This window comes from Macrobrachium rosenbergii, chromosome 22 (assembly GCF_040412425.1).
Source record: "Macrobrachium rosenbergii isolate ZJJX-2024 chromosome 22, ASM4041242v1, whole genome shotgun sequence".
NCBI classification, from domain to species: domain Eukaryota; kingdom Metazoa; phylum Arthropoda; class Malacostraca; order Decapoda; family Palaemonidae; genus Macrobrachium; species Macrobrachium rosenbergii.
The window spans coordinates 47,578,391-47,602,111 of NC_089762.1; the positions used below are offsets into that span (position 1 = coordinate 47,578,391).

Below are 23,721 nucleotides of genomic sequence, written 5' to 3' on the forward strand. Positions count from 1 at the left end.
GTTTAACTACCTACTGAATGGGGTTTTATCACCCTTCATGAATTTCTGAGCATAATAATAATAATAATAATAATAATAATAATAATACTAAAAACCATTCTAAAATGTATGATAAAATCTAGCTACCTACTGAATGGGGTATTATCATTCCTCACGAATTCCTGAGCACAATAATAATAATAATAATAATAATAATAATAATAATAATAATAGTAATAATAATAATAATAATAATAATAATGTCTGGGAACGCCTGACAAAATTTTACTTATATATTTCACTGTGTAAGTTTAGCCGGATTATAAATAGATACTGAAAGGTGAACCCAATCAACATGGAGGTATAACAGCTTGTTATGAGAAAAATCCGATGACGAGAGAACCTCGGTATAGCAACACTTCATAAAAGATAAGAAAAACAATGGAATTTATGAGCCTTGCATAAACATGCATTTTAAAAATCACGTGAGGAAAGGAATCTCGCGATAATTCTATTTTGAAATTGACATGGCGAATGTCACATAACTGTCAATAATGGCTGCTGATTCATCTTTCGATTTTCAAAAGCATCTCATAAAACTGGTGAGCGCTTATGAAATTTCGCCATATTGAAAATTATGTAAACATGAACTGAAGGATTATAAGGATTTTTTAAATCATTGCCTTGTACAATTACCTTCGAAATACGTGTTAATCTCATATTCATTTGTTTATCACCTTTTCCTACAACTTGCATCTCTCTGCATATCATTTTCGTGTGTAACAACAATAGTCATCACCTTTCCTACAACTTGCCTCTCTGCATATAATTTTGTGTGTAACAACAGTAATCAATGTTTAAATCACCGTCGTCCAGCCCTGGGACCAGCTTCTCTCACCACTGGCCACTATACAAGTACGAAGAAAATAACATCTTGGTCTGAGCTTTGGAATAATAAGTATCGTCTTCTTTGTCATCTCGTTTATTATAACCCTTCCTGATAGTGTGGGTACACTAATATTAAATATACGCAGAAGTTTCTTCGGCGCAATCAAGTTTTTTCTGTACAGCCGCTACAGCGTATAATCTAGCCACCGAAAATAGATCTATCTTTCGGTGGTCTCGGTATAATGCTGTATGAACCGCGGCCCATGAAACTTTAACCACACGGTGGTGGCCTCGTCCAATATCGTTGCCAGAAGCACGATTAATTCTAACTTTAACCTTAAATAAAATATGAACTACTGAGGCTAGAGGGCTGCAATGTTTATGAGTCTATTTGCGTGTTCTCTCACGAACAGCTGGTTTGTTTATGCAAACGACCTACTTGGACGGGGGGAAACAACCTGCCGTTTTGGAGCCACCTGAAGGAATTTGGAAATTATTCGCCCTAGCACATAGTAGATGAAAAATTGGATAGCGTCTGTGTCTGCGGAGCGTAAGAAAGTTCGATGTTGAACTCAGATAAGTCATAATTAGAAATTATTGAAATTGTAGGTTAGTTTTTTGTATATTTTGATTTACATGTTATTTTACAGTTGATTGTACAAAATCTACATCTTGCCATTGCCTGAAGAGAATTATATATAGTGTATATGTATTTGGAGCAGAAGGAAGTTCGATGCTGAATATAGCAAAAGTAATTTGGAAAGTCCGAAGATTATCGATAATTATTATTACTTAACTTCTTTGTTTATTCTTATTTACATCTAATTTCCGCGCTGATTGTACAAAACCTACATCTTGCCTTTAGCTGAAGAGAACTGAATAATGAACGTGTCTATGGAGCATGGAAGTTCGATGTTAAAGCTATTAAGAGTCTTTATTTGTCATTTATTTGGCAATTTGGTTATTTTTATTTACCTATTATTCTTTAGTGTATTGTACATCTCTTTTTTCTCATAAATAGGCATTGTAATACGAGGAAGTTCGGTTATCTATTAAACAGGTATGTATCATTCCTCATGAATTTCTGAGAATAATAATAATAATAATAATAATAATAATAATAATAATAATAATAATAATAATAATAATAATAATACGAGAAAGTTTAACTACCTACTGAATGGGGTTTTATCACCCTTCATGAATTTCTGAGCATAATAATAATAATAATAATAATAATAATAATAATAATAAAAACCATTCTAAAATGTATGATAAAATCTAGCTACCTACTGAATGGGGTATTATCATTCCTCACGAATTCCTGAGCACAATAATAATAATAATAATAATAATAATAATAATAATAATAATAATAATAGTAATAATAATAATAATAATAATAATAATAATGTCTGGGAACGCCTGACAAAATTTTACTTACATATTTCACTGTGTAAGTTTAGCCCGTTTATAAATAGATACTGAAAGGTGAACCCAATCAACATGGAGGTATAACAGCTTGTTATGAGAAAAATCCGATGACGAGAGAACCTCGGTATAGCAACACTTCATAAAAGATAAGAAAAACAATGGAATTTATGAGCCTTGCATAAACACGCATTTTAAAAATCATGTGAGGAAAGGAATCTCGTGATAATTCTATTTTGAAATTGACTTGGCGAATGCCACATAACTGTCAATAATGGCTGCTGATTCATCTTTCGATTTTCAAAAGCATCTCATAAAACTGGTGAGCGCTTATGAAATTTCGCCATATTGAAAATTACGTAAACATGAGCTGAAGGATTATAAGGATTTTTTAAATCATTGCCTTGTACAATTACCTTCGAAATACGTGTTAATCTCATATTCATTTGTTTATCACCTTTTCCTACAACTTGCATCTCTCTGCATATCATTTTCGTGTGTAACAACAATAGTCATCACCTTTCCCTACAACTTGCCTCTCTCTGCATATAATTTTTGTGTGTAACAACAGTAATCAATGTTTAAATCACCGTCGTCCAGCCCTGGGACCAGCTTCTCTCACCACTGGCCACTATACAAGTACGAAGAAAATAACATCTTGGTCTGAGCTTTGGAATAATAAGTATCGTCTTCTTTGTCATCTCGTTTATTATAACCCTTCCTGATAGTGTGGGTACACTAATATTAAATATACGCAGAAGTTTCTTCGGCGCAATCAAGTTTTCTGTACAGCCGCTACAGCGTATAATCTAGGCCACCGAAAATAGATCTATCTTTCGGTGGTCTCGGTATAATGCTGTATGAACCGCGGCCCATGAAACTTTAACCACACGGTGGTGGCCTGTCCAATATCGTTGCCAGAAGCACGATTAATTCTAACTTTAACCTTAAATAAAATATGAACTACTGAGGCTAGAGGGCTGCAATTTGGTAAGTTTGATGATTGGAGGGTGGATGACCAACATGCCAATTTGCAGCCCTCTAGCCTCACAAGTTTTTAAGATATGAAGGCGGACAGAAAAAGTGCGGACGGACAGACAAAGCCGGCACAATAGTTTCCTTTTACAGAAAACTAAAACGAAAATATAAAACGTAAACTTAATTTTGGAAAATCACTAACCTACTTAGGTCATAGGTCACAGAGCAACAGGCAAACTGAAACACAAACTCCTGAATACAGAATAAATAAGTAAATAATCAAGAGACGGCAACTCCACAAGGAGATGACCTGACATCAGTTTAGCAGACGACTGCTTCCAATGGCACTCACTGACATGGAAACCATCGGGGCGAGAGGGCAACCCCACCCCCCTCCCCACAGAATCGCGCGAGGCAGCAAAACACGGGAAGGGCGTGGTTAGGCCGTCACGTGGAACTGTCAAACAGACTTAAACATACATTAGTAAGATGCAAAGGCATATACGACAACCTTCAATACCTCTGTATGCTGACCTAGTATTGAGCAAAGGCGTAAAATGTATGTTGGGAAACAACTTGAGAAAAATAAAAAAATAAATAAATAAATAAAACAACCTTCAATACTTCGCTTTATACCGACCTAGTATTGAGGAAAGGCGTAAAATGTATGTTAGGAAACAACTTGATAAGTTAAAAAAAAAAAAAAAAAAAAAAACAAAAAAATTTTTTTTAAAGTGCATGGGAAGTGATCACGGGCAAAGTTGCACAACAATGCATATGCAATATTGCCTTGGGGAAGGTTATCAAGTGAGAGGCACAAAAAAAAAAAATTTACTTTCGGGTCCAAAGTCATCGCCACTGAACAATAATCAGGACTTTTCAACTCGAGTGCCACCTTGTATTCAATTTCAAAAGTACGCAAGCAACAACACCAGATAACAACGTGACAGTATTGATGACTTTCATGTTTTTATTATTATATTTAACAATAAGCGAGGAGGAAGGTACCGAGAAAGCAGTGAGACAGAGAGCGAAAGAAACATGGCGAAAATGGAGCGAAGTAACTGGAGTGGTTTTAGACAAGAAAATGCCATTAGGGCTCAAATTGAAGATTTAGAGGAGTCACCACGCCCGTACTATTATATGGGGCAGAAACTTGGGCACTTCAGAGGAAAGAGGAGGGACTGCTGGAAAGAACCGAGATGAGGAAGGTGAGATGGAATCCTGGAACATCACTACTGGAAAGGAGGGAGAGTCCAGATATAAGAAGAATTCTGGTATATGTAAAATGAAGGAGAAGGCTAAGGAAAGCTCGTCTGAGGTACTGTGGCCATGTAATAAGAAGAGAGGAGGTGGAACCCATCAAGAGAGCCAAGAACATGCCAGTGATGGGGGGAGGAGGAGGAGGAGGAGGAGGAGGAGGAGGAGTGTGGGGCGTCAGTGGATCAGATGGATGGATGTGGAGAGGAGGAATATGGGTGAGGTAGGACTGGGGGAAGAAGATATAGGGAATAGAAGTAAATGAGAAAGTTCACTCGAGCTGCCGACCTTTCTATACAATGGGACTAATAAGGTCGAAAGAAGAAGAAGAAGAAGAAGAAGAAGAAGAAGAAGAAGAAGAAGAAGAAGAAGAAGAAGAAGGTTTCTATTATACCGAGAACATTAACTCACTTTTCGAAACTAATCACAGTAATTATACCTAAGGTGCTAGAACATATGAATTATTAACATTTTTTTATTTAAAATATTCGTATCAGGAAATGAATTTTACCAGAATTTACTGAAATTAATAATACTCAGTTGACCTGACTTATAATAACGGAAAATTCCAAACCTATTCTTAAGGAACGTTTCTCTCTAGTTAATAGAAAAATTTGGTTTCTGTAATATATATATATATATATATATATATATATATATATATATATATATATATATATATATATATATATATATATATATATATCTTTAGCTCTAAAATCATTATTTAGCTAAAGAAATAAAGAAAATACCGCACTCATCACTCACAACCTTAATTCTACTGGTTAAATATAATCACGAGACACCAGGTAAGACAACGTGCATATTTGTCGAAATTCCTCTTCCCTTTACGTAAATACACACGCATTACATTCAGAGCTAATTAATTACGTAATTAACTTTTTGTACTGGCGGTAAGTAACTTGGAATAACAAATCAGAGAGTAATTCTTGTTTCCATACTTGAGCAACGCCGGTTTGACCCTCCGTCCCGAGTAATTACTCGAGTGGTTCTTTGTTATTAACCACATTTGGGTTTTAATTACATCACAGATGAGACTTTAAGGCCAATTTTCATTACAATTTAGGCATGCAGAGACGTAGGCCGCCGTAATTGGCCGCACAATGTCCAGGGCCTAATTTCCAGGGACTCATTTCCAGGGTCTAATCTTCACGGAATTACCACACGGCTGAAGCCTGACGAAGATCAGTTTTAGGTATTATATTTATTAAACCTAGAAACAAATTTACTTTGTCTGAGTGCCAGTCACAAACAGAGCATGTAATAAAACCGAAGAATAAACAAGTAAAAACTGCGCCGAAGTTTCTTCGGCGCAATCGAGTTTTCTGTACAGCCACTACAGCGTACCATCAAGGTCACCAAAAATAGATCGATCTTTCGGTGGCCTCAGTATAATGCTGTATGAGCCGCGGTCCATGAAACTTTAACCATGGCCCGGCCGTGGCCAGTCCTATATCGTTGCCAGAAGCACGATTATGGCTGAATTTAACCTTAAATGAAATTAAAAACTACGGAGGCTAGAGGGCTGCAATTTGGTATGTTTAATGATTGGAGGGTGGATGATCAACACATCAATTTGCAGTCCTCTAGCCTCAGTAGTTTTTTAGATCTGAGGGCGCACACAAAAAGTGCGGACAGAAAAACGTGCACACGGACAGACAAAGCCGGCACAATAGTTTTCTCTAAGAGAAAACTAAAAATCGGGCAAAAGTAAAATAAGAATAAAAGAAATAAAAATTTCATACCAGTCACAGAAAACAGATCAAAAAGTCCATCCAAGTCATAGAAAACGGATAAAAAAAGGTGGTTCGTCAAAATAATTATAGAAAACGGATCACCAGTAGTATCATCTCATTATAGCGACTGATGGGTAAAGGTTACCCACTATCCCGCAACTACCTGCGGCTAATTAACTATACCTCGTTAACAAGTCTCAACGAAAGATTCCAGCCGGCGCCTGGGAATTCTCGCCTATAAAAAGACAAGGGTAATTTTTCATATATATATATATATATATATATATATATATATATATATATATATATATATCATTATAAGAAGGAATAGATAAGTGAAAATTGGAAAATGTTAGGCACCTAACTTAAGCCAAATAAAATGAGTATATAATTTTAATAAGCTAAGCTGAGGGTAGCATACACACATACAAAATATATATATATATATATATATATATATATATATATATATATATATATATATATATATATATATATATATATATATATATATATATATATATATATATATATATATATATATATATATATATATATATATAAAATACTTCATATAGTTTGTGCGTACTATGCAATAACTATTCAACACACAAACCTAATCTAATTAACGTACTATCCACACTCTCACCGCCTCTTTAAAATACGGAAAACTAATCAGCCCACACATCCGAGGGAAACCTATTTAAATGCGTCTATACACGGCAACGCACAAAGCATCAAAATACCTCAGTGAAGTCTATATAATAACGATAAAAGGAATAATAGACAATTCACCCTGAGGCCTCGTTCAGAAACTGAAGGAAAACTCGCCGAACTCCTTTTTCATAAAGGAAATCACGAAAAGTTTTAAAGGGCTAAAACTTCCAGGGGAAAAGATGAAGTAATTGCGCAATAAAACTAAGACTCAATTGATAAACTTTCTGATGAACTCGCTTTTCCTTTCTCTCTCTCTCTCTCTCTCTCTCTCTCTCTCTCTCTCTCTCTCTCTCTCTCTCTCTCTGTGAGCATCTGACAGATTTACCACCACATTTCAGGCAGTTCATTGCACAATTTAATCATCTTCTCTCTCTCTCTCTCTCTCTCTCTCTCTCTCTCTCTCTCTCTCTCTCTCTCAATAAGCCTTGGACAGATGTACCACTTCTTATAAATTCGGTCGGTTGACTAAACACCTTAATAATCTCTCTCTCTCTCTCTCTCTCTCTCTCTCTCTCTCTCTCTCTCTCTCTCTCTCTCTTTACAGATTTACCGCACCACATTTGAGGCAGTTCATTGCACAATTTAATCAACTCTCTCTCTCTCTCTCTCTCTCTCTCTCTCTCTCTCTCTCTCTCTCTCTCTCTCTCTCTAAGCCTTGGACGGATGTACCACTTCTTATAAATTCTGTCGGTTGACTAAACACCTTAATAATCTCTCTCTCTCTCTCTCTCTCTCTCTCTCTCTCTCTCTCTCTCTCTCTCTCTCTCTCTCTCTCTCTCTTTTTATTCTTTAACTATGGAATTTTTTTAATGTATTAAGGCTCGACTGAAGCAGTCATCAACTGATGTGACAGACAACTGTATTGGCAAGAACCCAAATACATAGAACAACAGTAAAGGATTATCGTCAGCACCTCTTGATTAGCGAAAATAATCAGGTCTTAGAGTTTTATCATTTTACGTTCATGCAAACTCCTGCCTAAAATCCCAAAACCGTGAGTTCAATTAAACTGAACTGAATATAGAATTTAGGTTAAAAGGCCAAGCACTGGGACCTATGAGGTCATTCAGCGCTGAAACGGAAATTGAGAGTAGAAGGTCTGAAAGGTGTAACAGGAGGAAAACCTCAAAGCAGTTGCACCATGAATCAATTGTTAGGAGAGGGTTGAGAAAAGTAAGATGGAAGAAGAGAATATGAAAGGAGGTACAGTAAAAGGAACGAAAGGGGTTGCAGCTAGGTGCCGAAGGGACGCTGCAAAGAACCTTAAGTAACGCCTACAGTGCACCGCATGAGGTGCACTGATGGCGTTACCCCCCTACGGGGCCAAAACTGTCAAGACAGCTGATTAGATATTTTCACAAACGTTTATTATCATATCCTTATTCTTATATTTTATTTGTTGACTGACAACGTCTAAGGCAAGGATTCCCCACTTGTCAATCTCATTATCATTTAATTACGATTACATTTACTTTTAATTTCAGTGTATTGCATTGGAAACGCCGCATATTTATGACTGTCAAATATCATTATTTGACTGTCACAGGAATGCGTTATTGTCAATATCTCTTTACCAATGATTATTAAACATCTCGTTAATGTCATTCTTTTGACACGGTTGCCGTAGTTAGTTTTGAAGAATGGACGTTTAACAGTGGTGGGTTGTCATTTATAATAGGCGAGTCAAATAAATATTCATGTATGGGTACTGTTGGAAGCAAAAGGAAAAATGCTGCAATACACACCCTCTCTCTTTCTCTCTCTCTCTCTCTCTCTCTCTCTCTCTCTCTATATATATATATATATATATAGAGAGAGAGAGAGAGAGAGAGAGAGAGAGAGAGAGAGAGAGAGAGAGAGAGAGATGGAGTATTGCATGGAATTCTTTTTGCTTTGAACAGTACATATATATATATATATACAGTATATGTATATATATATATATATATATATATATATATATATATATATATATATATATATATATATATATTATAGAGAGAGAGAGATAGATAGATTGAAAGATACAAAATGAGTGTATTTATAGAAATGAAACAGTGAATACCTATCTCAACATTAACAAATGTGATAAGATGACGAACCAACTCATTTAATTACTTAATATAAAAGCTTTTAATGACCTTCACCTATAGTAAAATAAATATAATCTGGAATATAGAGAAAAGATACGGACTAAAAATTTAAAAAACGCAACAGATAGCTGTATGAAGTATAAAAAAATATGTTGAAATGTAATTTCCACATGAATATTATTTTACTTTGTAGGTTTATATAAATTACTTCAAAATTTACAAATATACATTTTTATATCATTTGGACGTTTTCAAAATACTTTAGAAGTAAAATCGATAATTTTCAGACTGACATTACTAAAAAAATTATCTATAAGCATATTATTAAGGCCAAAAAAAAAAAATGACAATTAACATGAGGATCCTGCATTATATGGTCATCATTTCCCGATTCCACAGAGACAGTTATAAATTGAAATAATAAGTTCTCCAATAGTTTTTGATGAGTTCCTAATTGTCTTGACCTACGGTGTAGTCAGACACAACTCATTATCGCCATAAATACCGTCCCTCCAACACCCCCCGGCCCCAAAGCTATCTAAATTACCAGAGGACGCCTATGACTCACCCCGTAGGGGGTAGTGCCGTCAGTGCACCTCATGCGGTGCACTGTAGGCATTACTGAAGGTTCTTTGCGCCGCGGCTTCGGCCCCCTAGCTGCAACCCCTTTCGTTCCTTTTACTGTACCTCCTTTCATATTATCGTTCTTCCATCTTACTTTCCTCCACCGTCTCCTAACAATTGATTCATGGTGCAACTGCTTTGAGGTTTTCCTCCTGTTACACCTTTCAAACCTTTTACTGTCAATTTCCTTTTTCAGCGCTGAATGACCTCATAGGACCCAGTGCTTGGTTTTCGACCTAAATTCTGTATTCAATTCAGTTCAAAACCTATGATTCATCTGGAACTTCCAGTACAAAATCCTGGCTAAAATGGTTGCTCAAGGAATTTAATGTCACTGGATAATTTCCATGAAGGTTGACTTAGTTTATAACATGAGGCAAGCCTGGAACCTGGAATGATGTTATAAAATACGATGTCATAAAACACTGTATGATTCATAATATTTATGACTTCCCGGAAGTCATAAATATTATTGTTCTACCTGTCCTACCTGAGACAGACTTTTATTAGCTTGCCATAATCGAACATTACACAACTTATATTTAAGTATATTTATCTGTATATAAAAATACGCAAATTGTAAATCAGTTTTACGGTAAGGGGAGTAATTGTTTTACATCAAGAAAAAGGTAATTCCTAAATATTAGTTCCATTCCAGTCGCCACACCACACTGAGTCCAGTAGAATTAGATATCATCGTATATTGCACCATTATATATTACACCAGTTGAAGTCACTTGCAGAACTGGTAATTCCTTAATCTCCTATGAATTCATCGTAATCAAATATTCCCATTCACAGTACCAGGTTAAGTCGATGAAATTTATAAGTCCATATAAGAACACTATCTACCGATGCGTACATAAAGCATTTCCTTCCAAAAAAGTTGTTATTATTATTATTATTATTATTATTATTATTATTATTATTATTATTATTATTATTATTATTATTATTATTATTATTACTTCGGAAGAAGACCTCCCAAACAAACTTCATTGGACAGACTTATTATTATTATTATTATTATTATTATTATTATTATTATTATTATTATTATTATTATTATTATTATTATTCAGGAGATGACCCCTATTCATATAGAACAGGCCTGCAGCGGCCACTGACTCGAAATTCAAGCTTCCAAAAAAACATGGTGTTCATTTTAAAGAAATTACAAAAGATACCATGAAATGCAGAAAGAGGACATCAGTTATTACGAAACAAAGATAAATGAACAAACTACTAAATAAAGAATAAGAATGTTAATGAATCATTAAAGGTGCAAGGAGAACTGTTATGTCCGTTGGGTGCAAGAAATAATATTAACGGTGATGCACAAAATTATGAGGATATTATTCTATCAAAATTTGTATTTTTTGCAAAATGAATAATGAAATTGTTTTATGGTTGGTGAGAATATTTTTCATAATATCTGTTTAATTAGGTGCCCACAAAATGCTAAATCTGTTATAATTGGATTTTCAGCGAATGAAAGAGAAAATTGCAACATACCGTTATTGTAGGTGTCAATGCCTGCATTGGTGAATTGCAGTTAACCAGATACAACACTGAATTACGATACATTAAAAGAAAAATTAACTGCTAAGATAAAGACACAAAGATACAAAATTCTTGAAAGCTTCGGGATGAAGCATCGAGACTTGTTATGTAAACAGTTTACAGAATTAATGTGTACACTGTCATTTTTAATGGTGTCTAAATATCTTATGTAAAATGGTTTACAGATTTAACTATGCATATTCCGTGGCTAATTTAATTTAATTTAAAACTACAAATACTTTAATGTACAGTATATATAGGAATAGTAGATTGTAAAATGTTCACAATAAATTATATTATAACGTTCAACAAAATGAGAAATTCCTTTAAACAAAGAAGCAAAAAAATAATAATAATAATTCACGTTTCATGTAATTAATCCATCGGAACCGTTCATCCAAGTATATCCAAATTTCAGCAGAATTCAGAATCCCATCCACCAGTTTACCTGTATCTAAAAAAAGATACGATTTGCTGTTTAAAATGAAAGGGGGTAAAAATACCACACCAATTAAATTACAAAGATTGGTACGGAAACAGAAACATCTGTTGGTTTCTCATTAGACTTCATCCTAATTAGGAGATTTAAACGAAAAAAAGGTACCTAGATGATGAAATGATTATTGAATTCTCATAATTAATAATGTTAAACTTCACAGGTTAACCGGTGAAGATTATTCCAAGTGAATTTCAAAGGAAACATATATATATATATATATATATATATATATATATATATATATATATATATATATATATATATATATATATATATATATATATATATATATACTCCATAAAACGAATCAAAATACAGTAGGTCACAGCAACAGCTGAGCAAGACGCCTTTAACTCACTTCTCGTTGCTCGTGAAGAAACGAAAAAAAAAAAAAACATGAGAAATAAAAGGAAAATTAAATAAAAATGACCTCCCATCGAATGAAGTACTTGATGGTCAACAAAAAGATACCGTTAACTAAATAGCCAAAGCTCATTAAACGAGGGGTGGGAAGGGGTACCCTTTCATCCACTGATCTCACTCAAAAAATACAGTGAATTAAACTCCGGATTCTTGGAACGATATCGCGGCTTAATAAAGATCTTCCATTATTTCTTATTCCGTTGTGAGGGAAGAGGGGGTTGGGTGGGTGGGTGGGGTGTCAGTGAGACCGGTTTTACGGAGAGGAGGGGCCGAGGGGCCGACGGGAGGGGATGGGTGGGGGTTGGCTGTGTAACTGCTTTTCCGGAGGATGGGGAGTGTGGAGGGGGTCGGGGGGTGACTGGGGAGTAGTCGGGGAATGGGGGAATCTTGGGGAGGGGGCGACTGGGGATGGGGTCGGGGGAATGGGGAGAGAGTCAGGGACGACTGGGGATGGGGTCGGGTGGGGACTCTGGGGAGGGGGAGGCCACTGGGGATGGGGTCAGGGGACTCTGGGGGAGGGGAGGGGACTCTGGGGTGGGGATCAGGGGACTCTGGGGATGGGGTCAGGGGACTGGGGAGGGTGGGGACGACTGGGGAGGAGGTCAGGGGCGACTCTGGGGAGGGGGTCAGGTGGAACTCAGGGGGTGGGGGAATAGTACTGGGAAAGGGGTGGGGACTTAGGGGTCGGGGACCAGGAAGGGTGTCTCACAGAACTCAGAGGTCGGGGGTGACTCAGGGGTAGGGCTCGGGGAGGGGGTGGAGGAGACCTCCAAGAGCAGCCAGCCAGTTCACCCACACAAGTTGTTCTTATCTAGAATCGCCTAATTCCTCGGAGGATTCAAGGGTTGTTCAGGAGGGAAGTTAACCTAATGAATGAAGAGGACAGAAGCGAACCGTGAAAGTGGCCTTATTGGCCCATTAACTAAAAAAAAAAAAAAAAAAACAAACTGTACCAACTAAATGTTGAAGACGTTGAAACTGATTATACGGTGCGATAAGTTTCGATGGGATGAAATGATTATTTTTCGATGAGTTTCACTTTGCTGTAAAATGTTACGAGGAAGAAAATAAAGTTTTATTGCTCCTGTTGCACGTTGCTATTAATGTTAATTGTAGTATTACTATCTGAGAAACTGTGACTAATTGCTCTCTCTCTCTCTCTCTCTCTACACACACACACACACACAAACACACATATATATATACACACACACACACATATATATATATATGTATATATATATGTACATATATATATATATATATATATATATACATATATATATATATATATATATATATATATATATATATATATATATATGATTATTATCACTTTTGTACGTGATTCATTTATCACACATTACCACGGGTGAAAAATAAGAAGCAGGGTGTAGGTCCTGACCGGTTTCGACTTTATTTCAAGCCATTGACGAAGGACTGATACAGAGTATGAGACATCACAAATATATATACTACAAGAATAGTACTGACGAACATACACAACCGTTAGAGACTCCACATCCTACCTCGACACCGGCCTGAGTAGGGATATGGAGTCTCTAACGGTGTGTATGTCTTCGTCAGTACTATTTTTGTAGTATATATTTTGTGATGTCTCATACTCTGTATCAGTCCTTCGTCAATGGCTTGGAAATAAAGTCGAAACCGGTCAGACCTACACCCTGTTTCTTATTTTTCACCTGTGGTAATGTGTGATATATATATATATATATATATATATATATATATATATATATATATATATATATATATATATATATATATATATATATATATATATATATATATATATATATATATATGATAGAACAGACAGATACTTTTGGTTATACCCACTTTTCCAAGTAAGAAAATGATTGTCAGGCGTCAGCATGCCTGTGACCTCCACAATCGTCCATCTACCAGGTACACATATAAATCTCTGCCAAGACCAACATAAGCACAACGTATTTTTAACGGTGTCCAACAGCCTGTACCCTCCCAGGGGTCGAACTTATAAAACCTCTCCCTTAGGTGACGAGAAAGCTACTGATCAAAGACTCCTAAATTAAGCTGAAATACAATGAATAACCAACAGATGTTTCTGTTCCCATCTTAATCTTTGTGATTTAACTGAGGGACATTTCTCACCTTTCATTTTCCTGAGACAAGAAAATACTGAAGAAGAAAAAGGCCAACTTTGTCTCTGACGGCTGAAACAGAACAAAATCGACACCGAAAGCGCAAGAAAGACGAAGGTTAAGAGGAGGTAAGGAAACGCACAATGGAACGAATCAGTCGGTTCTCCTCCAGTCGACCACCCGGCCACAGAATGGCGCACCTATGTCCCATAATCCTCTCGCATTTGCCGCCAAAAAGTTTTCCCGCCAAACGTCTCAAACTTTCGGAAAGTGCGAAGGGGTGACGCAGGGATCCTCCCGACTTCGGAGAGACTCGATTTGAAGCATAATCGTAAAAGGGACTTAAAACCACATTCTGAGGGTATTCCCTGATGTCTTTTATATTTTGACAGGGCTTGTGTTTATGTTTTTTAGGTGAATGTTTACAGTATGGCAGCTTGTTTAAGTATTTTGTTGGTCTGAAGCTAATTTTGCGTTACCTAATGTGAATATGTTCACTGCCCTCAAAGCAACTGTCACAGATTTGAATGCTAACGTTATACAATATATACTTCTATAAGAATTTATGGAGTTTTATGAACATAAGTAACACGCCAAAAAAAAGCATATATTTCGACTAATACCAAAACAACCCTGACCACTGGAACAAGTAAACACTTGTGATTCAAAGAATATGGGACCTATCATGATATGGAAAGACCGGTTAATTCTCGGCAGATATGAAAGATATAACTTAGATATCAAAAAGAACAGAAAAAAGGGAGAATATGTAAGCAGAAAATGCGTTTAAATGCTGATGGAAGTAACTGGCTAGACTAGAAAGAGAAGGAACAAAATAGACATTATAGATAAGTGCTCAGCGAGACACAGTAAATTCCAATGGTGTCTTAGTTATGCGTGATGATGTTGAATATAATAATAAATCGCCCTTTAATACAATCACACATTTACAATAATCTCAATGAATATTGTATAAAAAAATATATATAAACTCTAAGTAACCAAGGCAAAATTCATCGAGAATTTTACAGGATAACCAAAGAAAAAAATAAATTATGAAAATTTTCTCCCGGGGCCCGAACCACGCACGACAAAAAACCGACGCGAGAAAAAAAAAAAAAAAAAAAAAAAAACGGAAAACTCCAAACACACGAAGCGCCATCTCATCGGGAGAATGCGGACGCAGATTGTGTGATATTGGACCAACGTCATTATATTAATTAATTTTTTCTCCATCACTTACCATGAACGTAATGACGGCGCGGAGCCGTAATTAGGGGAACGGAACATCATTAATTCCTGTTTTCCGCCGAGGGAACGGAATTCACGATACGTCGCCCTTATGTTGGGAACTGCTTGGGAACTGCTCTGGAAACTTCTATCGCGGATTCGTTTCCCTTGTTATGTCAATAATAATTACTGTTATTATCGTTGTTCAAAGTCGTAGTTAATCACATATCATACAATGACCTAGGCTGACCTTGGGGGCATGCCTCTGACCCACAGAAGACTCTGGTACCCATTCACAACTAGGTCGACGGGTGGAGACAGGCTGGGAATCGGCCCAAGGCCTTGCATAATGCAAGCCGAGCGCTCTAGACTGAGTTGCACCATTCACAATATTGTTTTTATGGTAATAATAATAAATAATAATAATAATAATAATAATAATAATAATAATAATAATAATTTTCATTTTCAGTAGTAGAAGTAACAAAGAATGCCATCACATTTTAATGATTATAACATGGATGAAAATATGATTAAAGTTATAATATATAAAATATATATATATTTATATATATATATATATATATATATATATATATATATATATATATATATATATATATATATATATATATATATATATATATATATATATATATATATATATATATATATATATATACATTTGACCATTTTTGGTATTTGAACATTAAGACAAAATAATAATAATAATAACGCAACTCTATCACAATCAAAAATATAAATACGGATATAATCTTTTTTTGGGTACATCCTCTAACAAAAATAGATTTACCAGTGATACACAGTATCTGCGCAAGAGAACGAATATCAAATTCCCTTCAGAACCGGCAAAAAATTTCAAGATTATTAGCCGTGGACTGCATGAAACATAAATGAATATGCATCATCTCCCAACTGCAAAGCCAACATAAATATATGGAAATTACTTAATGCAATTTCCGCTTTAACCAGTAATGAAATCATGTTATTTGACCGAATTAGTTCCTAATCGAATAGGTTAAGTGTTTCTTTTATCTCTCGTAATCCGATTAAGTTTTCGTTTTATCAGCACGGCTCACAAGCGCTTGTGATCATTTCACTCATGAGAAAGTATCTGCGTGAATTCGTTCAGACCTAAACGCTGTAGCATTTTCGCAATTTTTTCGTCAAGACGAAATTCAGATTTCCTCTGCGAATTGCAACAGTTAAATTTCCTAGTTGACTTACCATCGAAACATAAAGGGAACTCTTTAACCAAGACTGGATATCACCCGTAGGGGGGTAGTGTCGTCAGTGCACCTCACACGGTGCACTGTAGGCACTACTTAAGGTTCTTTGCAGCATGCCTTCGGCCCCTAGCTGCAACCTCTTTCGTTCCTTTTACTGAACCTTCTTTTCATATTCTCTTTCTTCCATCTTACTTTCCACCCTCTCCTAACAATTGATTCATAGTGCAACTGCTTTGAGGTTTTTCCTCCTGTTACACCTTTCAAACCTTTTACTGTCTATTTCCGTTTCAGCGCTGAATGACTTCACGGGTCCCAGTACTTGGCCTCTGTCCTAAATTCTATATTCAATTCACTTCAATTCAATTTCCCTTGTAACTTACAACCACAATGTTTGATAATATACTGCGTCGATAAACAACCCAATTTTGCGATGGACGGAACATAAAATAATCCAACATACTTTTCCTAAAATGATACAAATGTCACCTAAAGTTTCTTGAATGAGAAACTGCCAAAGGTCTCTCAGAAGAAATTTTATGCTTCTGTTCAATTCACAAAAGCCAAGAAGCAGCAGAATGATTATACTTTAGTAACTGGAGGGTGATCTTTCAGGCAGCATTATTTCTGTAAAGGATTACTAACCACTGTTGAAAAGTTAGGCATTAAAAACTTGGGCACAGCAACTGCATGAATATTTAATCTCGTAAAAATAAGTGTGAAACACGAGTATAAGACTAAAGTTTCAAATTTCAGATATACGGCGTTATTTTTCCAAATCGTCAAATATCTTTAGAGCAAAGAGAAAAACGTGCAATTTGAAGCAATGCTGTAAAAACTAATGCAAAGCAAAAAATAAATAAATAAATAAATAAATAAATAAATAAATAAATAAATAAATGGATAACTAAATAAATAAATATACAAATAATTAAATGATAAAACGACAGAGCATTCAGAATGCCCATACCAACCCTCAACGTCCCTACACCCTTTGGGCTTTTCTGTAAGTTACCGGGCTACTTAACCAACCATTTGGCACGCTTCTAGAGCAAAATTTCACAATTCAGATCCCAAGCCTTCTAAGGAAAGTACTTGTTCCTAACCCTCATTTCACAGGCCATACTGTGGTATCGCAACATACAGCCTGTACTAAAACCTCGTTCATTCTCTTCGCTGGAAAACTGCGGAGCGTTGGGTATATTGATACCCATAAGTTTGATAAACATTTGGGCTGCTTCAGAGGAACTTGTAAAATTCCCACCACTTTTTTTTTAGATTAATTCCTTATCTATCGACTATTCTTACACTTATGAATTTTTCTATTTTTATTGATACCCATAAGTTTAATAAGAAAAAAATTGTGCTGCTTCAGAGGAACTCGTAAAATTTCCACCATATTTTTTTATTAATTCCTTATCTATCGACTATTCTTGCACTTACGAATTTTTCAATTTTTATTGATACCCATAAGTTTAATAAGAAAAAAATTGTACTGCTTCAGAGAACCTTGTGCAACTGTCACCATTTTTTTAGATTAATTCTTTATCTGTCGACTATTCTTGCACTTATGAATTTTTCTATTTTTATTAATACCCATAAGTTTAATAAACAAAAAATTTGTGCTCCTTCAGAGAACCTTGTACAATTGCCACCATATTTCTTTTTTTTTTACATTAATTCTTTATTTATCGACTATTCTTGCACGTATGAATTTATTTATTTTTATTGATACTCGTAAGTTTAATAAAAATTTCCATGAGCTTATGAGTATCAATAAAAATAAATAAATTCATACGTGCAAGAATAGTCGATAAATAAAGAATTAATCTGAAGAAAAAAAAAAGAAATATGGTGGCAATTGTACAAGGTTCTCTGAAGCAGCACAATTTTTTTTTATTAAACTTATGGGTATCAATAAAAATAGAAAAATTCATAAGTACAAGAATAGTCGATAAATAAAGAATTAATCTGAAAAAAAAAATATGGTGGGAATTTTACAAGTTCCTCTGAAGCAGCCTAAATGTTTATTAAACTTATGGGTATCAATATACCCAACGCTGTCAATGAACGAGGTTTTAGTACAGGCTGTATGTTGCGATACCACAGTATGGCCTGTGAAATGAGGGTTATGAACAAGCACTTTCCTGAGAAGGCTTGGGATCTGATATGAATTTATTTTTCGTCGGAAACATAAGTCGTCAACTAGATCTTCAGGAAATTGAGGGTAGAATATTAATCCTTTGGCAGGCGGATTTATGCTGGATTTGAATTCTGCATGGAATGAATGTTTTCTTGCGCGTATGAATTTATTTATTCCTTGATATGAATTTATTCTTTTTTTTTATTAGAAAGTGAAGTCGCCTATTAGATATTCCAGAACTTGAGGGTAAAATACTAATCCTTTGGCAGGCGGATTTATGCTGGATTATATTCCATATGGAATGAATGGGGGATTAATGAGTACAACAAAATTATTTAGATTTTAGCGATTTTGTAAAAGAAAAACATACAGCATTACAGAGTAAATCATCAAAATAAGAACAGAGTATAATATTTACGCAAAGTGAAAAAAATATAATAAAAAAATTTCCTGATAAAAAAAACATACATCATTACAAAGAAAACATCAAAATAAGAACAGAGTAATATTATTAATGTAAAATAAAAATAAAAATTATCAATGAAAAAAAATCTTTGATAAAAAAATTTACATCAACAAACTAAACTTGCTGCATTATGAAGTAAAACATGAAAATAAGCATCATGTAAACCATTTACATAAAATAAAAAAAAAATCGCAATGAAAATCTTTGAATAAAGAATTTACATCAACAAAGTAAACTTGCAGCAAATTAAGCATAACATGAAAATAAGCATCATGTAAATCATTTACGTAACAAAATCCTTAATAAAAAAATCTTTGATAAAAAAATTTACATCAAACTAAAATTGTTGCATTACGAGGTATAACATAAAAATAAGCATCATGTAAATCATTTACGTAAAAAAATTTTGATAAAAAAAAATCTTTGATAAAAAATTATTTTACATCAAACTAAACTTGTTGCATTACGAAGCAAAACATGAAAATAAGCACCATGTAAATCATTTACGTAAGATAAAAAAAAAAATCCTAGGTAAAAAAAATCTTTGATGAAAAAAATTATTTTACATCAACGCGCGAATAATGCCCGAGAGAGAGAGAGAGAGAGAGAGAGAGAGAGAGAGAGAGAGAGAGAGAGAGATGAAAAACCGCATTCGGGTAAAGGCTTCCCCGGCAACACAAGATGTCCTGAAACTAGTGTATTTATATGTAGATTAAATTCCCACAGCTAATTAAGCCGAAAATACTTCCTGACACTCATGAATGTCTGATTCATATTACATGCCGCCGGGACTGTCTCGGGAATTGTCGATTAAAGCAAGAACCAAAATACTTTTTTCCTTTTTTTATTTTTCCCTCTCTATCTTATTTTGACTGCTACATGGTAGGCTAAATGCTGTTTCAATAAAAAAAAAGTATTAGCTCTTAAATTTGGTTTTTCTTTTAATTTTTCTCTTTAATCTCTATCTTATTTTGACTGTCTGCTACGTGATAGGCTAAATGATGTTGAAATAAAAAAGAATTAGCTCTTATATTATGTTTTTTTCCTTTTTATTTTTATTTTTAATCTCTATCTTATTTTGGTTCTCTGCTACGTGGTAGGCTAAATGCTGTTGAAATAAAAAAAATAGTATTTCCTTTTTTATTTTTTCCTCTTTGTCTTATTTAGACTGTCTGCTACATGGTAGGCTAAATGCCGTTGCATTTTTTAAAAAGGTATTAAGTCTTAAATCAGTTTTCTACTTACTTTCTACAGAGAAATGAATCTTTCATTTGTTAGTACTTTTGGTATAATTTTCTTTTTTTTTATTTTATTTCGACTGTCTGCTACAATTTTCTTTTTGTTTTTGTTAACTGATAAATGGTATTAGGTCATAATTTAGGATTTCAATTTATTTTCATTTGAGAAGTGTGTCTTTCGCCTGTTAGTAGTTTTGTTGAATTTTTTCTTAACAATATGTGTGTGAAGTTTTAAATGTTTTCAAAACGGTTAGTCAGAGGCCAACGATTAAACTCATCCAATTTTGCTGATAATCAGGATCCGGACACGATATCTTACAAAAAGGTAAATCCGTCATATTTAGCTAATGGTCCGGATTCTTAATTGCTTCATAGGGACGAAGAAATACCCGAAATATTAAGTATTTGTCCGGTTCCATGGAAAGAATTCATGGGAAGGTCTGGAAAAGTGAAATGCAAAAATATTCTTCAAGGTGCCACGAACTAAAAGCATAATCAGCACTCTGAGATGATGACAAACACTTTTAATCTCTATACCTGTCTTAACTGATCTTAATTATGATGCCAACTGCATTCAATTACCTTCTTCGCTCTATTATTTTAAAGTTCCTCTCTTTTTTTTATTTTCCTCCTATTACTGTCTTAATTTGTCTCAATTTTGATGCCACCTGCATTGTGAAGTCTCAAATGCATATTTTATCACCAGATGAATGTCTTGGAAAATATCATTCAATTAACGTCTTCACTCTATTTAAAGTCATTCTTTCTTTTTTTCCTTCTATTACTGTCTTAATTTGTTTCAATTTTGAGGCCACCTGCACTGTGAAGTCTCAACTGCATATTTTATCATCAGATACATGTCTTGGAAAATATCCATTCAATTACCCTCTTTGCTCTATTAATTTAAAGTTATTCTTTCATTTTTTGCCTTCTATTACTGCCTTAATTTGTCTTAATTATGATGCCACCTGCACTGCGAAGTCCCGAGTGCATATCTCATCATCAGATGCATGTCTTGGAGAATATCCATTCAATTATCCTCTTCGCTCTATTAATTCAAAGTTATTCTTTCGTTTTTTCCTCCTATTACTGCCTTAATTTGTTTCAATTTAATGCCACCTTAACTGTGAAGTCTCAACTGCATATTTTCTCATCAGATGCAAATCTTCGAAAATACCCATTTCACGTACCTCATTAAACTCTGAACTTAGCTCTATCAATCTACAGTCACTGCTTCTTTTTTCACCTTCCTTTTATTTGCAAGTGAAATAGTCGGAGCGAAAATAATCCAGGCAAAATAAAAAGCGTTAAATCCAGCGTTGGAAAACGGACAGAATTGCAGGAAAGGCCCATGATGGGGAACAGCCAAGCAACAAAGAGATAATGCAGCGTGCCGCTGTGATGGGACAGCATTCCGAGCACTTGGAATTTGTGATAATTTCGGCCTCAACGCGCAAGGAGAGAGAGAGAGAGAGAGAGAGAGAGAGAGAGAGAGAGAGAGAGAGAGAGAGTCAAGTTACACGGTTCGCTGAGTATATACTTTAGCTACTTAAGTTTTACTTTTCACCAGTTTTTTTTTTTTATTTCATCCAATTATTATTCAGTTATTACATCTTTACAATTTACTTGGACGCTAAACTTGAATACATTCAAGTAATTAATATTTGGCATAAAAATAATTATTACCGTAACAAAAAAAAATTTTTTTTTGTACCTTCCATATTTAAGGATGAAAGTGATTCTTAAAATCTCAAATATGAAATGCACAACAAAATGAGTTATATGAGTGTAATTATAAATATCATTAGGGCTAATTTGTGTTAACGGAAGATTAATTATCTTTATTACAACCAATTAACCGACAGTACACAAGAGACAATGGTTGTATGTATGTGTGCATTATATATAGATATATATTATTTATCTTATATATATACATTATTTCTTATTAAATATATATATATATATATATATATATATATATATATATATATATATATATATATATATGTATGTGTATATATGTGTGTGCATGTGCATTCCCTGTTAGCCTCTCCGTATTACCAATCAGAAATGCCAATGGACTACAGACTCAGTCAGCCCAGGATGGGTTCAGATTGACCAAATCGTTTTTCTTTCCAGTTCGCGTTGACTGGACGAAATGGAAGCCATAAGCACAAATTCAATATGAATGTTAATGAGTCCTTAACACTCTCTCTCTCTCTCTCTCTCTCTCTCTCTCTCTCTCTCTCTCTCTCTCTCTCTCTCTCTCTCTCTCTCTCTCTCTTCGCCGTCATTATCGTTCAGAAAAGAAAGCGCTTTCCCCAGATAAAAATGTGTTTCATCCACCCACAAGGTTTGACGATTCGCCACATGAGTCTTATGATAGGACCTGTCAATTCGGTCTCTGTTTAGAAAGGAACTTTTAGGATATAGGATACTGTGGATCGTCGGCAGCCGTTTATGGAATGCAAACAGTACCTGCAATCATTGCTTTTGGAAATGGGTGGCAAAATCCACCAAATGAATTGCGATTCGGCATTTTCTTTCTTATGCTGACGGATTAATGTCGTCAACACGCACGCGCGCGCACGCATACTTGAATACACAAACACATACACACACACACACACACACACACCCTCACACATACACACAAAATTATATATATATATATATATATATATATATATATATATATATATATATATACTATATATATATATGTATTATATATATATATATATATATATATATATATATATATATATATATATATATATATATATTGACCTATTGAAAATCTTAGTATTTTTTCTCTCAACTGAGTACTTGAAATCCAGAGTCTCACATCAAATGGAAATAAAAGTCCTTTTGAACTTCAAAAATAATGACAAAAAATTACAATAAAAAATGTTAATGCTGAATGAACATCAATTTGTAACAATATCATCCTATGTACTATTATGTTTTTCATAAACACACACTTGGTAGTGTCTGTTATGAGTGTTTTGGGGTACAAAATCATTTATCTTTGTGTA

The 23,721-nt window shown here is 34.5% G+C and overlaps 2 protein-coding genes across 2 annotated transcripts in view; both read right to left on the minus strand.

The window, feature by feature from the left end:
• LOC136850841 (putative neural-cadherin 2) overlaps positions 1–23,721 on the minus strand; it is an 812,567-nt gene that overhangs the window by 662,046 nt on the left and 126,800 nt on the right.
• Positions 12,405–15,934, minus strand: LOC136850493 (uncharacterized). Its single transcript, XM_067124064.1, has 2 exons — positions 15,837–15,934; positions 12,405–12,870 (listed from the first exon to the last, which is right to left on the minus strand). The coding sequence occupies exons 1-2, from the start codon at positions 15,932–15,934 to the stop codon at positions 12,405–12,407; spliced, it is 564 nt and encodes a 187-aa protein (XP_066980165.1).

Bases quoted from the DNA above. Each gene is read 5' to 3' on its own strand.
- LOC136850493 (XM_067124064.1), bottom strand. From the start codon at position 15,934: ATGCAAGGCCTTGGGCCGATTCCCAGCCTGTCTCCACCCGTCGACCTA. The intron at 12,871-15,836 runs GTCAGCCTAGGT...CCCCTTTCCCAG, and splicing joins GTCAGAGGCATGCCCCCAAG to TACTATTCCCCCACCCCCTG.